Source organism: Vigna angularis, chromosome 11 (assembly GCF_016808095.1).
Source record: "Vigna angularis cultivar LongXiaoDou No.4 chromosome 11, ASM1680809v1, whole genome shotgun sequence".
NCBI lineage: Eukaryota > Viridiplantae > Streptophyta > Magnoliopsida > Fabales > Fabaceae > Vigna > Vigna angularis.
In genome coordinates, this window is record NC_068980.1 from 21,770,142 (window position 1) to 21,793,812 (window position 23,671).

The window sequence follows — 23,671 nt, forward strand, 5'->3', positions numbered from 1 at the left end:
TTAATATGAGTTTTTTTTATTACAATTATAGAAAGTTAATTTTTGTTAGTATGTCGAATGATTTATTTTACTTAGATTTTTAACTGTTGGTTTTTTGTTGTGACAATCTTGGTCGCTGAAACATAATTGATCATAATCAAACCATAGGTTACAAAGACAAGACAGCTTCACCATAGGTTACAAAGTCATGTTTGATGCAACTTATTAAGCTTTTAAGCTTTGTAATTGATGGGATTATGCTAAGACACATAAGACATAATTTATTTTTTATTTCTTATATAGAAAATATATAGCATAAGACATAGATAATATTGGCATTCATTTAGTTATGATGGGTTGAGTAAGATAAGCACCAATTTCTTTGCTCATCTCAATTGTCAATTCCAATAAGGTGTAAGGGTCAGGAGTGTGAGAATTTTGTTTCTCATATTCCAGAACCCAATTCACAACACTTCCATCTTCCTTTGGAGTAGCTTGCCCTATAAACTTGAAGTTCTTGTAATGTTTCAGTAGGTCACCATCTATAACCTTGAAGTCTGTTTTATTCTTTTCCTTGTCTATGCTTTCAACCACCTCCTTAGACACACAGATTTTCCCATCTGCCATTCAAAATAAAATAAACAACATAATCATAAATTTGTTCAATACTAATTTATTTGGAAATCTAAAAACATTTTCCTCCCCTAACATTCACTAAAATATTTCAAAATCCCTATGATTGAAACCATAATAAAGACAAAAAAATTACTGAATAGTTTGCCGAAAAATGAAAAGAATGTCAATGATAAAATTTTGAAGTCAGAATCAAAATTCACATACCGTGTAAATAGTTCCAGGAGATGATGGATCCCTCAGTGCCCCATTCACCTTTATGAATTTCAACAGATTTTACCATTTGAGGTACAATGTTGGCAATATGGTGTGTCCTGTTGCATAAAACATCATGGAACTGATCTGCAGAAGCCTTGATATGCACGTTGGCTTCCACCTTTTGAATTTGGGAGTGTGCCATATTTGCTTTGCTCTCAAGACACACACTAAATTTGTGGAGAATGTAGCTGCATTTATAGTTGTCAAAAAAGATAATCATAGGGATTTAAAAATATATCTGATATCTAACGATATATACAAGTATATTGTCTTGTTATACTTTAAATATTGTTATACTTTAAATAAAATACAGTATGGATATTATAAGAAATTTTTCAAAAGATTTTATTCTACTTTAAATTTAAATAATAGTCATAATAGTAATAATGTTGATGTCTAATACTCTTTTTAATATTTAATATTATTTTTATTATTTTTATGACTAGAAGAAAATTATAATTAATATGTTTGATGGTAAGTGGTTAAAGGAATATCTTTTATTGGAGATGTCACCAGAACCACCAGTTTCAGTAGCATCTTCTTTTTCTTTCCAGATTCCAGCAATGTATAATATAGCTCTACTGGCTCACATATAGCAAAAAAAAGGGTGATAATGATATAATATTCTGGGGAAAATGTAGAAAGAATAAAGATGGTTGATGTGCAAGTGTATTATTACACATATTACGGCGACAGTTTAACTGGTCGTTATTTGAAAGGTTTATGACTACCATTCTAAGAAAAGGCAAAATAAATGATAACAAAGACAACATTGATGAGGAGACAAAGAACACAGTGGTCACCAATAACTTTGTGGAGAAGAACAAAACCACGTGGAGAAGAGCAAAAACGAACAAACAATTTGCATAGAGTGGCTTTTTCTCAAGATGAACAACAATTCATCTTCTTCTTCTTCTTCTGCGTTGGAGTCTTCTTCGTCATTGGACTCCTCCAAGGATTCTTCCGCTTTGAAGGCTTTTGTTGGAGTTTTTCTCAATGATTTTAAAGCTTTAAGAGCAAGGATCTTTTCCTTTCTCAGTGTCCCATCTTGCTACAACTCTAGCTCGTGAACGTTTAGGATGCCTAATCCATTATAAGGTTTACAAATGTTTTAAGAGTTGTCACTTGGGATCTCAAATATCTTAAAATTTTGTCAATATGATCAAAATTATCATAAGACTTACCAAGTGATTTTAGTTTATTTAAGATCGTCTGGAATTTGCTGAACATTGTCTGGATATTCTCGTTGTCTAACATAGAGAATAATTCATTGGCTGGTGAGTAGACTAAGCTTGTTCTTTTTAACCTCGCTTGATCCTTCGTATGTGATGACAAGAGTCTCCCATATTTCTTTGACACCCTTGTAGGTGTGAACCTTCATGTACTCTTCTTTAGACATAACACACATTAGTGAATTATGAGATTTAGAATTTAGGAGGTACCTTTGCTATTCTATCCATCTAACCATTTCCTTCTAGCCAGCAACTCACCTTTTTCATCAAGGGGTATATAGTTAATATGCTTGACTACATCCCATATATCTATGTGGTAGGACTCAAAGAACGTAATCATTCTTTACTTCCGATAGTCAAACTTTTCTCTTTTGAATAAAGGATGCTGGTTTAACCCGTATCCTTCATTTTCCATGGTTGACTGTATCTTTTCCAAGTGTTTTTGTCAAGAACTAACCCTTGAGGTTAGCTTTGGTACCAACTAAAACACAGGAAAAGCTCTAAAAAGGGGGGAAGGGAGGGGGTGTTGAGTATAGTTTTTAAAACTTTTCGCAAATAAATATTTAAGCTTTTTTTGCAGGGGTTAGTTAAAAACTTAAGTATTTCAAACAACTTTTAGGAAAACTAAAAACAAAATAAAATAAGACATACTTATTTTTGTACTGGTTCACTCCAAACTAAGCTACGTCCAATTTTCCTTTAAGCACCTTTAAGGGGTTCCACTAATCTCAAAATATTACACACAAATTTAACCACTCCTGGTATTACAACTAATCCAACTAGTTAGGACGAGTATCACCACTCTTGATATAAACTAGTACAACTGACTAGATTGTTTAACCCTACTGAGTTAAACTTACAAGTATTTGATTTCACCTTTGAATATGAAAACAACAAAGTATTTTTTCAAGATACAAGATCAAAAAATTTGTAATGAAACTTCTCTTTTTCAAAGAATAAGCATTAGACGACGTAAGCGTTAGACGATGTAAGCTTAGAGAGAACAACAATGTGAGAGAATGCAAAAAATAATTCTTGATTTTCTTCTCTTCATGCTGTCCTCTTTATATAGGTTTTTTCGAAAAAGATCCTTTACTCAGAGCTTTGGCTTTCATGTAAGGATATAGCCTTTTTGTATGAAGTTATAAGCTATGTTGTGTCTTGCAGAGGAAACTTTGTTGTGTACGGAAGAGACAAAAAGAAGGTATGAATGAAACATTCCTAAAATATCTTCTTATCTCTAAGCATTCTTTTGATTCTAATGTAGGCTTTTGAATAAAGGTATTGTACTAAGACGATCTGCACAAAAAAATAGAGCATAAAACGTTTAGGATAATTTTAATGTATAGTGTTTAACACTTTGGGTTTTTATCCTAAACAGTTCAGGTTGTTAAACGTTATTTCGTTGAGACGCTTTGTTAAAATTTAGAACAAGATTTGCTTAGATGATCTTGTCTTAACACATAGCGTTAAAAGATCTTGTCTTAATCGTAAGATATAAAACCGTCGAACTATTGAAAGATTATGAAAATTGTTTAAGCAAAACAAAGATTCTTCAAATAAAAAAAAAAGGAAAAAAAAAACTATAGATCAAAGACATAAAAGAAAATTATAATTTTTTTTATGTTACCTAATTAATTAAGAATTTATGCAATTATAAACAATTAAAATTAAGAATAAAACATTCTATATAACAAAACTAAATAATAAATAAAAATATTAAAAAAGAATAAAAATAATCAAATATGTGATTCAAAAATTATTTAATTCAATTAAACTGAGAACACCCATTTAAACATTGACAAACAGAAGAAAAAGAAAAGAGAATATAATTAAAATTGTGATAAGGGGAAAAATATTTTTAAGATCTGGTTAAACAATTTATATATAAAACAAGCCTAGTAGCAACATAATAAAAAGATAATACTGACTGATTATATTAATCGAATTGGGTTTGGTTGAGGTCATCTAAACTTTATATTTGAAAGCAAACGTCTTTATTAAAAAAACAATGTTTAGTTTTAACTGAATCGATTACGTACAAAGCTTTTATTTTCATTATTATTTTAATACTTTATTAGAATGGTAGATGCAATTGACAAAGTAATGCATAATCAAGATAAATACAGTAAGATTCATGACGAAGAATACACACAACATTCATTAAAAAGATGAAAGAAAATAGAGGGTAAGAAGCGTACACCTAAAAGAGGCAAAGTGCATTGTGTATTGAAAAGTACAGAAAAACCCTTGCGGTGTCTTGAAGGTTGTAGAGAGATAAAAGGGAAAGAACCAAATAGAGAAAAGGAAAAAAATAAAGGAAGTGGGTCAAACTTCCAAAACAAGCCCAAATATGTCAACTTTCATCCTTCCTCAAGTTAGGAGTAGATATCAGTTATACCCAGCTTGGAATGGAGGTATTTAAAAGTAGCTAAAGCAAGAGGTTTGGTGGAGAGGTCACCAGCTTGCTGAGTGGTTGAAATGGGAAGCAACTTTAAGAGACCATTGTTGATCTTGTCCCTTATAATATGACAATCTATCTCTATGTGTTTGGTGCGTTCATGGAACACCTGATTGGAGGGAATTTGAATAGCGGAACGATTGTCACAATAGACAATAGCAGGTTGAACAATGGATATGCAAAGGTCTTGAAGGACATAGGTTAACCATTGTAGTTCATAAGTGAGAGTGGCTAGAGCTCGATATTAAGGTTCTAAAGAACTTCTAGAGACAGTTTGTTGCTTTTTGGATTTCCTAAGAGATGATAGAATTACCGAAGTAGAAGGAATAACTAGTAATGAATTTTTGGGATTTAGGACAGGTAGCCCAGTCAGAATCACTATAAGCTTTGAGCTGATTGATGCTATTGTTTTGGAGGAAGAAGCCATTATTGGATTGCCTTTGAGATATCGAAGGATGCAATTGGCAGCTTGTTGGTGTAGGGTGGTAGGAGCGAAGACAAATGGCTAAGATTGTTGATAGAAAAAGTGATGTCGGGTCTGATGTTGGTGAAATATATAAGTTGTCTGATGACTCTTTGATAGGATGACGCAACTTCATCATTGAGGAGGTATCGTTGACTGGTTAACCGAGAGGTATGTGCCATAGGTGTGGGCATAGGGGCACAATTTAACATTCCAGCTTTTGTAAGGAGATCAAGGGTGTATTTGCGTTGACTCAGATGAATGCCAGAACTATTCTGAGCAACTTCCAAACCGAGAAAGTAAGTGAGATCACCAAAGTTTTTGATGTGGAAGAGATTGTCAAGAGAAACGGTGATGTGTTGTATCTCAGTAGCGTTGTTTCCTGAAAGAATAATGTAATCCACGTAGGTTAAGATGGCGGTAGTATGACAAGTATCATGTTTCAAAAAAAGAGAGTGATCATCATTAGAACGTATGTAACTATTTGAGAAAAGAAAAGTCAAAAGTTTGTCATACCATTGTTGGCCAGCTTGTTTAATCTCATATAGAGATCTTTGAAGTTTGCACACTTGATATGGCTTGTGAGTAGGAAGGCCATGAGGAGGTTGCATGTAAACTTTTTCATGTAAGTCACCATGCAAAAAGACATTGTTGACATCAAGTTGCTTTAAGATCCATTGGTTAGATGCAACAATGGCAAGGAGAAGACGTAAAGTAGTTAATTTGGCAACAGTTGCAAAAGTTTCAAGGTAGTCAACAACTTCAAGCTAGGTATAGCCCTTAGCAACAAGGCAGGCTTTGAATCTGTCAATGGACCCATCAGACTTGTGTTTTATTTTGTATATTGGAAGGTCAACAATGATCCACGTTTTATTGTCTTCTAAAGCTTTGAGTTCATCCTGCATGGATTGGGTCCATTGAGGTATTTTAGACACTTCCTTGTAGGTGTGAGGTTCAGTTGTGGAGGAAATAGATAGAATGGTGTGCCTGAAATAAGAAGAGAACTTGTTGTAAGAAATAAAATTAGTAATGAGATATCTAGTGATGTTGTTAGTTTGGAAATTTGTGAGGTATGTAGGAAGACGTTTGGATCGGGTTGAATGTTTGATGATATCATTGTGTTCATGAACATTGGAGACATCATCACTGAAGGCATTAGTTAGGTCAAGATCAACAGTATGTTGGACGTTTGTGGTGTCCTCATTAGTGTTTGTGATAGGATCATTGGGAGTTGGCACAAGAATATGATTATTAGGAAAGTTAACATTATCATAATCATGATGATAATTATGAGGAATTGATAGAGAAAAAGAATTAAAATAATGAGTATTATTGTAAGAGGAACTATATGGAAAACGATCTTCATGAAACAACACATTACGAGAGATATCTATCTTATGATTTTGTAAATTAAGAAACTGATAACCTTTTGTATGTTGTTTGAAGCCAAGAAATACACCGGGAACAACCCTTGCATCAAGTTTCTTCCTGTTAGCAGTTAAGGTGGAAAGATAACATAGACAACCAAACACACGTGAAATAAATATATCATAAAGTTTGCCATTTAATTTTTTCATATGGAGTAGCATTATTAAGTAAAGGAATAAGCATGCAGTTTATTGGTAAGGTAGTAGGTAAATTAGCTTGAAATAGGAGGAAATGAGTGACATTTAACAAATACCATTTTGTTGAGGGATTTCATTACAAGTGGTTTGATGGTTAATACCTTTAAGAGAGAAAAAGTTATGCATGGCAAATTCAATTCCATTATCAGTACGAATGGTTTTTATAGTGGTTGAAAATTGGTTTTCTATATTTGTAATAAAATCAATGATAATTTTTAACAACTGACTTATCAGTCATGGGTATCAACCAAATATATTGGGAGAAATCATCCACAATAGTAAAAAAGTACTTAAAACCACGCATGAAAAGAACATTACAAGGGCCCTATATATATATATGTGTGTGAATTAGATAAAAAAATGTTCATTGTATTAGAGTTGCTGTCATGAAAAGGTAACTTTTTCTGTTTGACACAATGACAACTATCACATATGTATGTGGGATGATGAACAATGAAAGGGTATTTAAGTTTGAAACTATGCAATTTGATGTCAAAAGGATGTCATAATCTTAGATGCCATAGACCAATATTATTTACAACATTGTTAGCAAAACTAACAGTAGGCACGTTTGAAGAAAAATCTTAAACATATAAGCCACCAATGAGTTTAACTATAGAAATCTTCTCTTTGGTTTGAATGTCCTGTATAGTACAGTCATGTAAAGAAAACGTCAGTTCACAATTATTAGAATAGATAAATTTATATATTGAGATAAGATTAAAAGAGATTTGTGGGACATAAAGAGCATCAAAGAGTTGGATCTTATGGTTAAGATTAACAGTTCCATAATACTCAGAATAGACACTAGTACCATTGGGTAAGGCAATTTGAATAGGTTTAATTCTTTTATAAGAAGAAAAACTTTGTAAAGAAACACTTATATGGCCTGTAGCTCCGAATCAAGAATCCATTTATTTTTAAAAGACTTAAAGGTAAGAGTAGGACTTATATTACCTAAACAAGATTGGTTTGCTGAAACAGAACCGATGTGGTGAACTTGGGCCAAAGTTGAGGAGTCATTCAGATTGTGGCTTTTGAAGAGATCTGTCAGAACTTGAAACTGTTGTGGTGTAAGACGAATGGGTTTAGTATTGTCAGAATTACTATTTTGGTATTTCCATTGTCTTTTTGGACAGAGGTATGGTGAATCTTAGCACTCTTGTTGTAGAGCTTATGTCTTGGAGGGTACCCGTGCTTCTTATAATAGACCTCCACGGTATGACTGCTTTTGTTGCAATGAGTGCAATGTCTTCTGTTAGTCTGAGTGTTTCTGAAGCTTTTGTCTTGATTAGGGAAACCATTTTTTTGATAATAGATTGCTTCACTGTGCCCATATTTGCCACAATAACTATAAGCTGTGGAAAAGTTGAAGCAGTGCAAGCGATGACATTATTGTAATTATTTTTATCTTGAATATTGGCCACAACAATCAGATTTCCAGAAGATAACTGTCTTTCTTGCTAAGCCACTAACAAGAAGACCTTGGTGATGTCCGGAATGGGATCCAACAGAAGCACATGTGTAGTAACATTGGCGAACTGATCATTAAGCCCTCGTAAGAATTGCATAACTTGATCTTCTTGCTTTATTTGTTCCAAAATGTTCAAGACTTGACAATCACAATTAGGTTTACAGGTACATACATGTTCTGGCAGGAAATTTTCAATCTCATCCTAAAGAATGCGAAGTTTTGTAAAATATTCAGAAATGGTAAGGTCACCTTGATGGAGGGTAGCGGTATCAAGTTGAAGGCTTGAAATGTGAGATAATCTTCCTTGAGAGAACTTGTTCTTTAGATAATTCCAGATCTCTGAAGCTTTGTTCATCCATATGATACTTTGTCGAATGTTCGTGGAAACAAAATGGACAAGCCACGACACTACCATGTTATTCCTTCGAATCCAGGCAACATGTTCAGGCTTATCTGCTTCAAGTGGATGAATATTGCCAAGCACAAACTCAATCTTGTTTTTGGCACTGAGAGCCGTCATCATTAATCGACTCCAAAAATGATAGTTGGTATTGTCAAGAATAGGCGAGGCAAGGACAATGACAAGATTTTCATTAAGATGAATGTAGAGATAACTGTTGTTTTCTGTCATGACAAAGAAAACAAGAGCAAGAGAAGGAGAGAAAAGAAAAGACAAAAGAAAGTAAAAAGAAAAAGAAGGCATAGATATATGCAACAGAACTCTTTAAAAGAAGAACTCTGATATCATATTAGAATGGTAGATGTAATTGATAAAATAATGCATAATCAAGTAAGATTTAGGATGAAGACAAAAAACATTGATAAAGAAGATGAAAGAAAACATACGCAAAATGCACTGTGTATTGAAAAGAAAAAAAAAAGACTCTTGCGCTTTGTCGAAGGTTATAGAAATAAAAGGGAAAGAAGAAAACAAAGAAAAAGAAAAAACAAGGGAAGTGGGCCAGGCTTCCAGGCCCAAATATCAGCTTTCATAATTTCTTATAAATTTGAAATTTTTTAATTTGAATTATATTAAATTTTGGTGGTATATTAAATGTAAACTATTTTAAACTTTTCAATTGAATGTTAGATTTTTCTATTAATTAAATGATATGATTTTTAATTAGATAATGTGACTGTTATATTGCCTCAATATACTTTGTTTAATTTTCGTTTTATGTAATTTTATAATATTATAATTTCATAATTTGTAATTTATAATTTATAATTTTATGACTTGATAATTTAATAACTTTATAGTTTGATAACTTTGTAAATTTGTAATTTGATAATTTTATTATTTAGTAAATTTATAATTTTATATATGACAACAACTAAGTCAAATAATGATCATTCAATGAAGTCACATGTTAACAGAAAAACTAAAAAAATTAACAATCGTACAAATTTATTAATTACTTAAGATTTAATTAAGCCTAAAATTATTAAATACAGATACTAATTAACCGTCAATATCTCATCAGGTTTTTTCAGATTTAGAGATATGTTTTTTTTTTCTCACAGGGTCTCTTGTCTCTCACTTCCTCTCTGTTCTTCTAAACAAGGGGAAAGAGAGAGAAAACGGGAGAGCGTCTTTGAAAGCTTCAACAGCCACACTAATCAGAGCGGTTTCAGAGAAATCCCATGGGAGAGGAAGGCAAACCCGATGCTCAGCTCTTTCAGCTTCTCTCCAATCTTCTCCAGCAGGTTCGTCTTTTCATCTCAATTTCTTATTCGTTTTTCAATATCTTGTTCCAATTTTGAATTAACCTTCAATTTTCCTTTTTTTTTTTTTTATGGAATTTGATCATTTGGGTATCTCACTGTTTACCATCTTATGATTCTGAGATCCGTCAATTGCGTTTCTGTTGCTATTTTATTCCGGTTTCGTGCTTCAATACAGTTGAATTTTACATTCTGTATTGTACTCCCTTTGTTGTTACAACTTTTCATCATGCCTTTTGTGGTTAATCCTTGTTACCGTGAATGTAATTGTATCAGCGGTGTGTTTTCCTCTATTTGCTTAATATTACTCATAGTGACTCGTGAGAGTTTGTTGTTTCTCTTGTGGAAAGTAATGGGTTTCTGCAACTGTGTGGTGGGCTAAATGGAAAATCCTCTTTATCTGTTGCTGTTTGTGTAATTCCTTGAAGACGGGGGACAGAATCGTTCTAGAGCCAAAATAATCATGCTTTGTAATTTCGTGTTTCTTTGTGCTTAAAATCTATGAATTGGGGAGATGAAAGCAATTTTCCAGTTATTCTGATATGTCATTATCTCAATCTGTATGATAAATGCGAGTGTTAGATGAATAATTGGCAGTCAATCGTTCGTGAGATGTAATAAGTATCATCATATCAAAACTTTAAAGTTTTATTAAAAAATTAACAAAATAGGTATTTATGAATTAAAAGGATAACTAGCATGAAGTTGCGGTCATCAACTTTCATCTGATATCGTCCTTTCCCTTTTGAGAATGGTTTCTTTGATCATCCTTCTTCTAGCTGCATGAGTTCTTGTGTTTGTTAGCATTCATTATATCTAGGATGGCTGCGTGACTCAAGCATCCAAAATTTTGACTTTGCAGCCACTGTCTGTCTTCACCGTTATGCCATCATCTATTATAGTTAGTATACCCTAAAGTTCTAATACTGTAATATGTTTGTCCGGACTTTACAATATCTTTGGAAATTCATTGACCTATAGCCACATCCTTTTCATCAACTCATGACCTATCACTCAATTTTCATGTCAGCATTATATCTCCTTTGTCCATGTTTCAATTATGAATGATTTTTGGATAATAGTGATGCAAGGAAAAGGAAAAAGTATTCATATCTACCTTTAATAGTGTGCAATGTGTTTGGACCAAGTTATTGATTGATCATTGATAAAAGTAATTGTTTGTTTTCAAAGTTCGGAGGGAAGGAACATTAGTGTTGACATCGTACAAGGACTACCAAAACCTCGTTCCGTTAGATAGGGTTGCCACGTGGATCAAACAACACCACTGTGTTCTGTCAAAATTAATATCTTTAAGATACTAGAATTAATATTTTTAATGATTTCACTTAAAGTCCTTCTTGATCCACTTGAACCTCTAATTAGTGAATTATTGTCCATGTGATCAATTGGCACTTCTGATGCTCTTTTCAACTGTTCAAATTTAAGGATGCTGCATCAAAATGATAAGGGCAGCAATGTTCATCAGCAGTAGATGTAAGTAATACATATCCTTTCCCTTGCAATGGGAGAGGCTGTTTCTAGGATGTTTACCAGTGACTTTAAATGAGGATAGTGTACACAGAAAGAAAAAATATATAGCCTTTCTGTTGAAATTATGGAGCTCTGGATTTCTTCATGGAGAATCTGTACTGTGGATTTTACATAACCATTTACAGTGTAATGAACTGAATTTCTTGTATTGTAGTTGCGGAGAAGAATATCTTAATAGTATTATGTGATCTATATTTCATATAACTATGATCTTAATCTGATAGGTTCAAGGCAAACGTTTATGTTAGAAGAAATAAAAGGGGCAGACAGTTATAACTATTTGAGTAGGTTTTGTTGTCTCAGACTTTTATAAAGTCTGAGTAGGCAGTTGTTTTAGCAGAAGTTGTATGGTTCTCTCGAATAACCAGAAGTTGTATGTGTTTGGTTTCTCCACATTGGAGGAAACCTAGTGTGTTGTTGGAATAAAGATCTACAGTTTCTAAAGCTTATTTCATTAGAGATCTGAATACCTATCATTGGTATCCAGAGCCTCTTTCCTGGTGAAGTGGGGGCACGTTGAAGGTATGGTCAACACAAGAATGGAGGCAAGATGGGATGGGCTGGCGAAGATCGTCCAAGACCAAGAACACGAGAATAACTGACGGTTCCAGCAATTACAGGAGATGATTCAAGGGCTGACGGGGGTGGTTGAAAGATTAGCATCCTTTGATAAGCATATATAGGACAACGTTTCTGTTCCTAGGGGAGGAAATGAGGGCAGTCGGGGTAATGAAGGAGGAGGTTCCTTTAGGGTTTCTTCAAAATGGCGGAAGTTGGACGTTGTTGTGTTTATAGGAGATGAAGCTTATGGCTGGACCAACAGGCTGGAGAGGTATTTTCATTTGAAAGAAGTCAATGAGGAGGAGAGGATGCAGGCTGTGATGGTTGCTCTGGAGGGCAAAGCTTTGAATTGGTTTCAATGATGGGAAACCTGCAATCCGCATCCCAGATGGGAAGCTTTCAAAGACACGGTGGTTAGACGGTTTTAGCCAACAATGTTGCAAAACCCATTTGAAGTTTTGATTGGGCTACACCAAACTGGACCAATGGGAGAATATATTGAACAGTTTGAAAAATATGCTGGATTCTTGAAAGGAATACAACAAAATTATTTGATTGGCCTATTCTTGAATGGTTTAAAGGCAGAAATAAAGGCTGAGGTTAAGCTGTATGGGCCGAAGAATCTTGCTGAGTTGATGATGAAGGCTGAAATGGTGGAAGAAAAGATTAGAGTCAACACCAATGGGAATCTCTCACTGTGCAGCTTCCAAGTAACACTTACAGATAGTTGCCACCTACTCGTAGTTATTCAAAGGAAGGGGGAAATTTAGTCAGTTTTACCAATTCCAACCGAGGAAGTGGAGAGAGCAGTGGCTGTGTGAGCACCATCAATAGTTCTCCTACTAGGACTCAACAAGGAGGGGGCCGTTTAGAAAATTGTCCCAAGAAGAATTGCAAGATAAGATAAAAAAGGGCTTATGCTTCAAGTGTGATGAGAAGTTTGGGCCTAATCATACTTGCAAAAATAAATAGCTCCTATGCTACTTATTTCGGAAGAGGACATTCAGGAGTTAGGGGAATCTGCTGACTGCATTCATAAAGAATTTCCAAACCTTCAGCTTGAGGATAAGGTGCATCTTCATGGAAGGGGTGTTGATAGGTTTGAAAACATCTCTCATCTATTGAAAACAGCTAGGAAGCTGCTACCATTAATAAAGAGTTTCCTGCTTTTCACCTTGAGGACAAGGTCAAACTTCATGGAGGGGGTATTGATACGTTCAAAGGAAACATTTATGTTAGAAGAAATAAAAGGGACACTGTCTGTGGGTAGGTTTTTGTTGTCTCAAACTTTTTATAGAGTCTGTATAGACAGTTGTTTTAGCAGTTTTTCATTGTTTTTATAAATTCTGAAAAAAATAGGAGAACTGGAGAGTCTAGTTCTCTCGAATAACCAGAAGTTGTATGTGTTTGGTTTCTCCACATTGGAGGAAACTCGGTGTGTTGTTGGAATAAAGATCTGCATTTTCTAAAGCTTATTTCGTTATAGGTCTGAATACATATCATAATCCCGTTTCTTATAATTAGATTTAACTTGATTCCAATTTTCTTGTAAACATAAAAAGAGTAGTAGACTACATTTTTCACCTCGATGAATTTGATTTGTTTTACTCATGATTTTAATATCTATGGTCGTTGCTTCTACAAATTGCTAACTTCTAAATCACATAATATTAGTCATTTCTATTGCATAAATTGAAGATAGTTACATATACATGCTTCTTCAGTGGATTCCATCCACAGTTTAACTTCCAATGCAATATGTCTTAATAATGGTTGTTGTATAATATACTCATGAATTCTTTATGGTAAAATGTGTAGGTGGAAGAACTGACGAATCAAGAAGAAGTTGAGCTCCGTTCTAAAATTGAAACCCTTGGAGTAGAGGTTACAAAAGTTCCTTCAAAGTCAACCCAGCACCTTAACGAGGTGGTTTTCACTTTATAGTTTAGCCATTAATCGATGTAGAGTTCTCTTATACGTGTTGACATGGATTAGAATGTGAATTTTTTTATCATATCTTAGATTACCTCAGAAGTAGTTTTCTTATTTCCTCGTTTAGGATTAGCTATCATATTTCTTTTCTTACGATGTGCTATTTCTTAATTGGTCAGGATTATGAATAGTGTAAATGAGGGTTAGTTAGTACTTCAAGTTAACAAACACAACCTCAACAAAAGGAAATAACATTCTGGTTTTGTTATTTTATTTTCTTCGTTTATCTACATAGGTGGAAATTGCCAAGGAGTTGGACAAATTATCAGCAAGATTAGATGATCTTGATGAGATGATATCGACATCAATGGCTTCAGATCCACAGGTGCAATCACTGTTGAGTGATACAGCTGATGTGTGGATGCCAGTTATCACAGCAACCTCTGAGGAAAGACGCAATTTCACAGCAGTTACTGGAGATAACACCGCCCAACCAGATGCCGAAAAGTCTCAATAGCTTCCTATTTTCTAGCCTTTAAGTACGGACTATTGTTTGAAGCACGAAAAACCAGTGTTTCAATATATTCTTATTGGCGTATCAATCAAATATTAAAATAGGGAAAAGATAGAAAAAGGAAGATCTACTTGTTGGGTTTTGAGGCATTATACATGGGGAGATTGAGTATGATAAGATATTTGGTGCAATATCCCATGAGAAGCTGGTCCTCATAATCTTGACTTAGATTCTGATTTCTCTAATTCTTCCTAAGTGAAGTTGTTTTTCCACGTGCTAACTCAAAATTTCTTCATGGAAAAATATTATGATTTTATGAAATCGCGTCGTAGTGAATGCAAATTTTTTATCTGTTTTCACTACTCTGGCTCACACCATAAGTTCAAGTTGATTTCTCTTTTTAATTGGAACTAAATTTAAATAATATTACCGCCCTTTTTCTAGTTAATTGCATTAAATTTTATTAATATCTTTATTTTAAAAAATAATAATAAAACAAAAGTACATGCTATAATGTTATAATTAAACTTTCTGATAGAGAAGGCATAACACTTAGGTGGTGATAGACAGTGAACGATGGTGTGGTACTCCGGCAGCCACCAGCTCTTACTCCACTACACCAAACTCATGTCATCGCACGTGTCCAACTCTAGGCACGACATCGCCATCTCCCTCTTCCAGCACCTCCACTCCACCCTCCTCCTCCCCATGGACCCCCACCTCCTCTCCCTTACCCTCAAGTCCTGCACCGCCCTCAACCTTCCCCTCCTCGCCACCTCCCTCCACGCCCACGCCGCCAAGTCATCTTTCTTCTCCAACCCCTTCGTCGCCTCCGCCCTTCTCCACCTCTACGGCTCCCGCCTCTCCCTCCCACTCGCCCATCACCTCTTCCTCCAAATACCCCACCCACACCGAAACGTCGTCGTCTGGAACTCCATCATCTCCCTCCACGCCCACAATAACAACCTCTCCCTCGCCCTCCGCCTCTTCCACTCCCTCGACACCGCCCCCACCGACTCCACCTTCAACCCCATCATCTCCGCCTTCGCCCCCTCCCATCCCCTCCAATCCATCTCCTTCTACCGCCAAATGCTCCTCCACAACCTCAAACCACGCCTAATTACACTTTTATCTCTCCTCCCCGCCTGCGTCAACCTCGCCGCCCTCAACCTAATCAAAGAAATCCACGGTTACGCTGTCAGGAACTCCATCCACCCGCACCACCAGTTCAGCAGCGCCTTGGTCGAAGCCTACGGAAGATGCGGTTCTCTTCGTTGTTCCACTTTGATGTTTTCGACGATGAGGGACGAGGACAAGGACGTTGTTGCGTGGAGCAGTTTGATTTCGGCCTGCGCTTTCCACGGCCAGGCGGAGGCCGCGCTGGAGACTTTCCGGCGGATGGAGGCCGCCGGCGTGCGGCCCGACGGAATTGCGTTTCTTGGGGTTCTGAAGGCTTGCAGTCATGCTGGTTTGGCGGATGAGGCCCTGTGGTTTTTTGCGAGGATGCGGGGGGAGTATGGTGTGGAGCCCGGGAGTGACCATTACTCGTGTTTGGTGGATGTTTTGGGAAGAGCGGGTAGGTTGCAGGAGGCGTATGCGGTGATTCAGGGGATGCCGGTGGAGGTGACGGCGAAGGCGTGGGGGGCGCTGCTCGGGGCTTGTAGGAATTTTGGGGAGTTGAGGCTTGCGGAGGTTGCGGCGCGGGCGTTGGCGGAGGTGGAGCCTCGGAATGCTGGTAATTATGTGCTGTTAGGGAAGATGTATGCGAGTGTGGGAAGGATGGAGGAGGCGCAGAGGGTGAGGAGGGACATGAAAGAGAAGGGGGTTAAGGTTTCTGCTGGGAGTAGTTGGGTTGTGTATTCTGAGGTCTGATGAGATTAGCTTCATGTAAGAATTGGAAGTTAATGAGTTAATGGAAGAAGGATGAACTTGAACTTGTAACTTCTTGGATTGTCTTATAGACATTTCAAGATACATATGTAGACAACCAGCCTTTTCTTTGGGTTTCCCACATTCTTGCATATTTTTTATGGAATGGGGACTTTAATTAATATTGTACAATAGATCTATCTCACCATCTTTTGATGTGAGGAACGACAGAGTTTGTCAAGTACAACACCAAATGTAAAGAATGTTTTCGGAAAGGAAGAAACGTATGTTTGCTAGATAGAATTAAAGGAGTCTTATTCTGAAACCGTCTTCTTTTTTTTTATTCAGAAAATGACCAAAGAATTTAGATTAACCATACTCATGTGCAATTTTTTTTTGGAAAAATTACTAGACGACAACCAATCGCGTCGTCCATCTTCTCGCGACACCACTACCCAAATACTTCTCAACCACATGAGCAACCATAACATGACCATCTACTCGAGTTTTCCAGAACCATCATCACCTAATCGAAACACAACCATTGTACAACAAATTGCCGAAATCCAATAGAAGTATTTGAAAACGACCATTGCATGTCAAGATTATGAGTTCGAACATTACATAGCAGAGAACCAAAATCTCAGCCAAATATTCAAAATGACTATCACACAGTATAATGCCGCAATCATGAATTCGATCATTGTTCAGTAGAGGGACAAATCCAGACAAATACTTGAAAATGACCATTGCACAACAAAGGGTCACAAGATTATGGGTCTGACACTTGCATACCTAAGAGCCGAAATCATAACAATGATTTGAAAACGACCGTTACATAATAGAGGATCGAGATTATGAGTTCAACCATTGCACAACAGAGGGCTAAAATCCCAGACAAAGATTTGAAAACAACCATTGTACAGTAAAGGACAAAGATTGTGGATTCGACCACTGCACTGTTGAGGGTCAAAATCCCAAACAAATATTTGAAAATGACTATTGCACAACAAAGGGCCAAGATTATGAGTTCGACCATTACATAAGAGAGGGCCGAAATCCCAAAACAAATATTTGAAAATGACCATTGCACAACAGAGGGCCAATATCCCAAAAGGTGAACCTGAAATTGACTATTACTTCGTAGAGGATCAATATACACAAAGAAATTAATGACCATTGCACAACAGAGGGCCAATATCCCAAAAGGTGAACCTGAAATTGACTATTACTTAGTAGAGGATCAATATATACAAAGAAATTAGTGACCATTCCTTTGGAGAGGGTCTTGATCAAAATCATTATCTTCTTTGAAATTTGGTTTAATGTCTCTGTAGGTCCCTATTTTGGTCTTGAATCTCAAATAGGTCCTCTTTCTTTTCGGCGTATCAATTGGGTTCTTGTTTTTGTGAAATTGGAGCAATTAGAGGTCTGCCGTCAAATTGGACAAATGATCGTTTAAGTATTGGTTACATGGCATGGTTAGTGTATTTAGTAAGCACATGTGGCATTAAAAACGATTTTTGTATTAAAAAATTTGTATGCACAGAGGTATAATCAGTTTTGGGTAAGGGCATAGTAGGAAAAATGAAAAAATGTAAGGGCAACCCTTTTAATTGAGAAATGCAATTGAGATTGGGGAAACAAATTGGGGGTTTTTACTATTAGGGTTTGTGTGAGGGAAAAAATCGCGATCTTTCTTCGAGCTGAAGCGCCAGGGTTCGTGGGTGAAGAACATCTAATTGGAAGCGCCATAGTGCATGCGCGGGTTCGTGTCTCGGTAGGTCAGGTGTGGGTCCTTCTGTTGTTGGAAGCGCGAAGCTGAAGCACGTGGTGAGTGGAGGTTAATTTGAAGGAAGGTCAGTGTTTGTGCTTTATTGTCTTTGTTTTTATAGATGAGAAACTACAATATTCGGTGGTGGTCCCCCATTGATGTATGGTTTGGTTTACGTTGTTGATTGCATTTCGGTGGTCCCCCATGTATGTTTAAAGTTATTTGACTTTGTCTGAGTGTGTATTGTTATTGTTTTAATATATATTTTTTTTGTCGTCATATGTTTCCATAATAGGTGTGTAGATATATTTATATTGTGTTGTGCGTAATGAGGACGCTATTGACTGTGTTTTCCACCATGGAGGAAAGTTCATTAATGATGGTATCCTAAAGTATGAAGGGGAGACAATAACTTTGTCCTTTGACCCTGACATGTGGAGTTTTTTTTGTGGTTGTCAGTGTAGTGAAAAGTTTTGGATATGATAATTTTAAAGATTTATGGTACTGTGTAGGAGGGGGTTTAGTGTTGGAAAATAGGTTGGAACAATTGATTGATGACACATGTGCCATGCATATGGCTAACTTAGCTAGGCTTAATGGTGAGGTTCATTTATACGTTGTCCATGTAGTTTCTGATCCGGAAGTCATACATATGCTTCAATACATTACTAATGATGAAGGAGAAGTTAAAGGTAATGGTGAAGTAAAAAAAGAGGGTGAAGAAGATGGTGATGGTGTTGAAGTAGATGGTGAAGTTGATGGTGACTTACAAGAGGTGCATAAGGGTGAAGAAGATGGTGACGGTGTTGAAGTAGATGGTGTAGTTGATGGTGACTTAGAAGATGTGCATGAGGGTGAAGAAGATGGTGATGGTGTTGAAGTAGATGGTGTAGTTGATGGTGACTTAGAAGAGGTGCATGAGGATGAAGAAGATGGTGATTCTGTTCAAGTAGATGGTGAAGGTGATGGTGACTTACAAGAGGTGCATGAGGGTGAAGAAGCTGGTGATGGTGTTGAAGTAGATGGTGTAGTTGATGGTGACTTAGAAGAGGTGCATGAGGGTGAAGAAGATGGTGATTCTGTTCAAGTAGATGGTGAAGGTGATGGTGACTTACAAGAGGTGCATGAGGGTGAAGAAGCTGGTGATGGTGTTGAAGTAGAGGTTGAAGGTCATGGTCACGTACAAGAGTTGCATCAGGTTGAAGAAGAGCAAGAGTTGAATGTGTGTGAAGGAGTTGTGGAGGATGAAGTTGATCTTTGTAGTTGGAGTACATCTACTGAAGAAGGTGATGTACATGGAAATAATGAGTGCTTAGCGGGGCTAGTAGATGTGAGTGTTGAATGTGATATAGATGGTGATGTAGATGGTAATGTGGAAGTAGAAGTAGAAGTAGAAAGTCTTTATGACAGTGATGATGACAGTGATGATGTCAGTGTTGAATGTCATGATCATGATGATAGAGGATTGTCAGATGAGGAATGGAAATATGAGGAATTACTTAGTGCAACAGATAGTGATGAAGATGTTAATGACAGTGAAGGTTATGGGAGGTTTGGTACTTTTTCTATGCCAAAAAGTATGGTAGAATTTACTTGGGAAGTTGGGACCTTTTTTGCAGAAAAGCAAGATATTTTAGATGCTGTAAAAGGGTATGCCTTGGAAAATGGGAGGAATATAAAGTTTGTAAAAAATGACAAAAGAAGATTGAGGATGAAGTGCTTTGGTGCAAAAGGAGAATGCCCATGGACCATATACTTTGGTTATATGGAGGCTGTAGAATCATGGCACCTGAGAACTAAAAAAGACATCCATACATGCAGCAGGGAGTTCAACCTCAAGTTACTTGACGCTAAGTGGTTAAGCAAAAAGTTGGTGAAAACAGTAAGGGAAAATCCTAAGATGAAGGGTGTTGATATTCGTGAAAAAGTTCAAAGGAAGTGTAACATAGGTATATATGGCTTATAGAGCCAAAGCTATTGCTTCTAATCACATTGATGGGTCCTTTAATGAACAATATAATAGGATATATGATTATGCGCATGAGTTGTTGGAAAGAAATCCAGGATCTACAGTTAAGGTGCTTGTTGAGAATAATGAGGGTGAGGTAATTTTCAACATATTTTATTGTTATCTGAAGGCATGCAAAGACAGTTTTGTCTGCTGTAGGTCAATAATTGGATTAGATGGAGCCTTTTCGAAAGGGAAGTATGGTGGTGAGTTGTTAACGACTGTTGGGAGAGATGGAAATGATCAAATGTTGCCAATTGCATATGCGGTGGTAGAAGTGGAAAACAAAGATTCATGGACGTGGTTTTTGAATCAAATGATTGATGATCTTGGTGGTGGAGAAGTATGTTCTTCAATTACTTTTGTCTCCGACCAAGAAAAGGTAATAATCATATTTAATTTGCTTCTTTCGTACATTAGTTCATTAATTTGATATGGTCATAACTGTTATGTTTTATCTTAACACCACAGGGTCTACTACCAGCCATGCAACAGTTACTCCCAGGTGTTGACCAGAGATTTTGTGTCAGACACTTATATTCAAACTTTAGGAAAAAGTTTCCTGGTAAAAATCTGAAACGAATGATGTGGAGGGCAGCTACTGCCACTCATCCACAAAACTGGGAGAAGGAAATGAGAAACATTAAAGATATAAATGAAGACGCATTCAAGCATTTGATTGCCATCCCTCCAAGGTTGACAATTTGTATTTATTCTTTTTGCCCTTTCTATTTTATACCACTTATTGATTTAAGTTTGTTTGTCCAAATGTTTCTGGGAAGTGGAAAGCTGAATATTGGTCATGTGAGTTTTGATATAAATATTGTACAAGTACTTTTCATATTAATCATAGATTATAGATTGATTTTGATATACATTTCTCGATTTCTTTGTTGATTTAAGTCTATAGCTGTGATGTATACACTATATTAGTTGCAGGTTTAATACGAAATATTTGTTTATTACTATACGAATATCAATGTGCTTCACCTGTTTTCATATACTCTTAACATTTGTTTATATCATGTGTTGTAGATACTGGTCAAGGTCCAGATTCAGTCCAACACCAAAATGTGACACATTGGTCAACAATATGAGTGAGGCTTTCAATAGTGTCCTGGTTCACACCAGAACTAAACCAATCATAATAATGCTGGAAGAAATTAGGGTCTACATAATGCAAAGATGGGCAAAAAACAGGTCTAAGATACAGTCATTTTCAGGACCAATTTGTCCAAAGATCCAGACCAGATTTACAAAGGAATCCCAATCAACCAAGAACTGGATCCCTAGGTAACTTTCTTCAAAAGTTCTTAAATGTGTTATACTTTATTCATTCCTTGGTAAACTTTTTTAAATTTTTTTCTAATTTGTTTATAGCTGGTCAGCAAATAAACTGTTTGAAGTGAGACACGTCTCCCAGAGTGGAGAAAAATTTGTTGTAAACATAGACGAGTTCTCATGCTCGTGCAGGAGATGGAGTATCACAGGAATTCCATGTTGTCACTCCCTAGCCGCAATGAAGTTTCTCAATATTGATGGACAGCAGTTCATTCTGGCTTGCTTTCTAAAGTTCACCTATGAAGAAACATATGCATCAATCGTATACCCCATCAACGACAACAACATGTGGGACCTAACACCATATCCGGATGTCATGCCTCCTAGGAAAAAGGTTATGCTTGGAAGACCTAAAAGGAAAAGAAGACTGGAGTAGTGGGAAATCAGAAAGGATGATTCTCGAGTGAGCAATGGTGGTTTGCGGAAGAGATGCGGGCTATATAGGGAAGTTGGGCACAACAAGAGTCATTGCCCCAAAGCAACCCAAGAACCAATCATGCCATCATCACAATTATCTGAACATTGTCATGACTAGGAAGCTCAACCATAGAAGTGTGTATGAATGACAATGATGCCAAGTTTAAGGATCTTATTATGTAATAGTTCAATTCTAAGGAACAATGTTTATGGTTTTACTGTTATGTAGTTTATGAATGACAATGATGCCAACTGTGTATGGTTTTTGATGTATTACAATGAGCAGGAACTATTTTCTCAATATGATTCACAATATATTAGAATTTTCTTCTTTGACGTGTTATATTTGGTACTGTACTTCCATTGCAGTATGACTAAAGCATTAGGATTGTTTTTGAATACTTTGGTGGGCACAATTATGTTTAGAAATTGTTGCAGGAAGTTAACATAAAAACCAGAAGCACATTGCTGGTTTTTTAGTCCAGTTTAACCTTTTGACCATGCTAATCAATCCTTGGAAAGTCCACTTCGAGTTTGATCATGTTGAGCTACTATTTTCTAGCTTAGATAACTGTATTTGCACTTCCTCTACTGACTTTTATCAATTTTCAAGGTGTGCTTGAGCATTTTTCTGTACAATTAGCTATAACAAAGACTCAGAATAGCTATTGTGCATTTTCACTTTCTAAACAATCACTTTGAGTCTTATTTTCTTATGCAAAGTTGAATGCAGTTGCTTGTTTTGAAAAAAGCACATTCTAAATTTGGTTTGGATTGTAGTAAAAGCTAGGTTTTGTGAATTGAATTCAAACAAGTGAAAAAAAGAAACATTATACAATTTTCAAAAGGCGTTAAAACCTGCAACATTAAACCAAAACCTCAATTTATTACGTTTACTACTTTAGTAACACAACTTCATTCGTTCACATCGTCTTATACATAAACAGTACCATCCTAACAAACCAAAAAACCCTGCTAATTTCATCCTAACAAAATGATCAACACTACTACATTATGGATTTATCATCCATATTGAAATTACAATAATATTAAGTAAACAAATAAAAAAAACCAACCCTATCAACACCTTCATCCATTTCTCCACAACCTTAACAGATTTATGCAAATCACTCATCATCTTTGTTCCACCTCCCATTTCTCCTATCTTTGACAAACACTCATGCTTTTTTTCCCACTTCACATTCGTATAGCTTTTCTCATTACCGTCGTCACAACACCATTTGAAGAAATTGCAACCACCTTCATGTCCATTATGTGAAAAAAAAACAATTAAAACGACTTTCTACTCAAACAAAACACTACTCGTCCACGTTCTTTTACCTTGTACTTAGGGCAGCTCCATAATTGCTTTCCTTTGTTCTTAGCAGTTCAAGCTGTTCTTACCATTGTTTTCTCTCCACACAAGCAAAGGGGTGATACACCACCAATCATAGATACTCCACCACCACGAAAAACGACATCAGAGTTTTGATTTCGCCACCCATTGCATGTCGAAGATGAACAAGAATGCGACTTATGCATTTCATTATCCATCTCTTCCAATCGAAGAAGGAACGCGCACCCTCGCGCTTCCAACTAGATAATCTTCACCCACGAACCCTGGCGCTTCGAATCAAAGATAGAATGCGATTTTTTCCCTCACGCAAACCCTAATAGTAAGAACCCGCAATTTGTTTCCCCAATCTCAGTTGCATTTCTCAATTAAAGGGGACTGCCCTTAAATTTTTTCATTTTTCCTACTATGCCCTTACCCAAAACTGATTATACCTTTGTGCATACAAATTATTTAATACAAAAATCGTTTTTAATGTCACGTGTGCTTAGTAAATACAC

At 36.1% G+C, this 23,671-nt stretch overlaps 5 protein-coding genes across 5 annotated transcripts; 4 read left to right on the forward strand and 1 right to left on the reverse strand.

The window, feature by feature from the left end:
- Positions 1 to 249: 249 nt before the first annotated feature.
- LOC108333676 (MLP-like protein 43) lies at positions 250 to 1,041 on the reverse strand. The gene is made up of 2 exons (XM_017569152.2): positions 820 to 1,041; positions 250 to 599 (listed from the first exon to the last, which is right to left on the reverse strand). Exons 1-2 carry the CDS (start codon positions 1,010 to 1,012, stop codon positions 319 to 321), a joined length of 474 nt encoding a protein of 157 aa, XP_017424641.1. The 5' UTR covers positions 1,013 to 1,041; the 3' UTR covers positions 250 to 318.
- An 8,587-nt stretch (positions 1,042 to 9,628) lies between these two features.
- Positions 9,629 to 14,767, forward strand: LOC108332343 (uncharacterized). Its single transcript, XM_017567563.2, has 3 exons — positions 9,629 to 9,832; positions 13,781 to 13,888; positions 14,190 to 14,767. Exons 1-3 carry the CDS (start codon positions 9,770 to 9,772, stop codon positions 14,409 to 14,411), a joined length of 393 nt encoding a protein of 130 aa, XP_017423052.1. The 5' UTR covers positions 9,629 to 9,769; the 3' UTR covers positions 14,412 to 14,767.
- A 76-nt stretch (positions 14,768 to 14,843) lies between these two features.
- LOC108333174 (putative pentatricopeptide repeat-containing protein At1g03510) lies at positions 14,844 to 16,502 on the forward strand. Its single transcript, XM_017568538.2, has one exon. The coding sequence runs from the start codon at positions 14,985 to 14,987 to the stop codon at positions 16,278 to 16,280; it is 1,296 nt and encodes a 431-aa protein (XP_017424027.1). The 5' UTR covers positions 14,844 to 14,984; the 3' UTR covers positions 16,281 to 16,502.
- Positions 16,503 to 18,619: 2,117 nt separating this feature from the next.
- Positions 18,620 to 19,851, forward strand: LOC128194665 (acidic leucine-rich nuclear phosphoprotein 32-related protein-like). The gene is made up of 2 exons (XM_052870226.1): positions 18,620 to 19,731; positions 19,830 to 19,851. Exons 1-2 carry the CDS (start codon positions 18,620 to 18,622, stop codon positions 19,849 to 19,851), a joined length of 1,134 nt encoding a protein of 377 aa, XP_052726186.1.
- On the forward strand, positions 19,800 to 21,776 carry LOC128194666 (uncharacterized). Its single transcript, XM_052870227.1, has 4 exons — positions 19,800 to 20,441; positions 20,531 to 20,754; positions 21,095 to 21,352; positions 21,440 to 21,776. The coding sequence occupies exons 1-4, from the start codon at positions 20,007 to 20,009 to the stop codon at positions 21,774 to 21,776; spliced, it is 1,254 nt and encodes a 417-aa protein (XP_052726187.1). The 5' UTR covers positions 19,800 to 20,006.
- Positions 21,777 to 23,671: the final 1,895 nt, after the last annotated feature.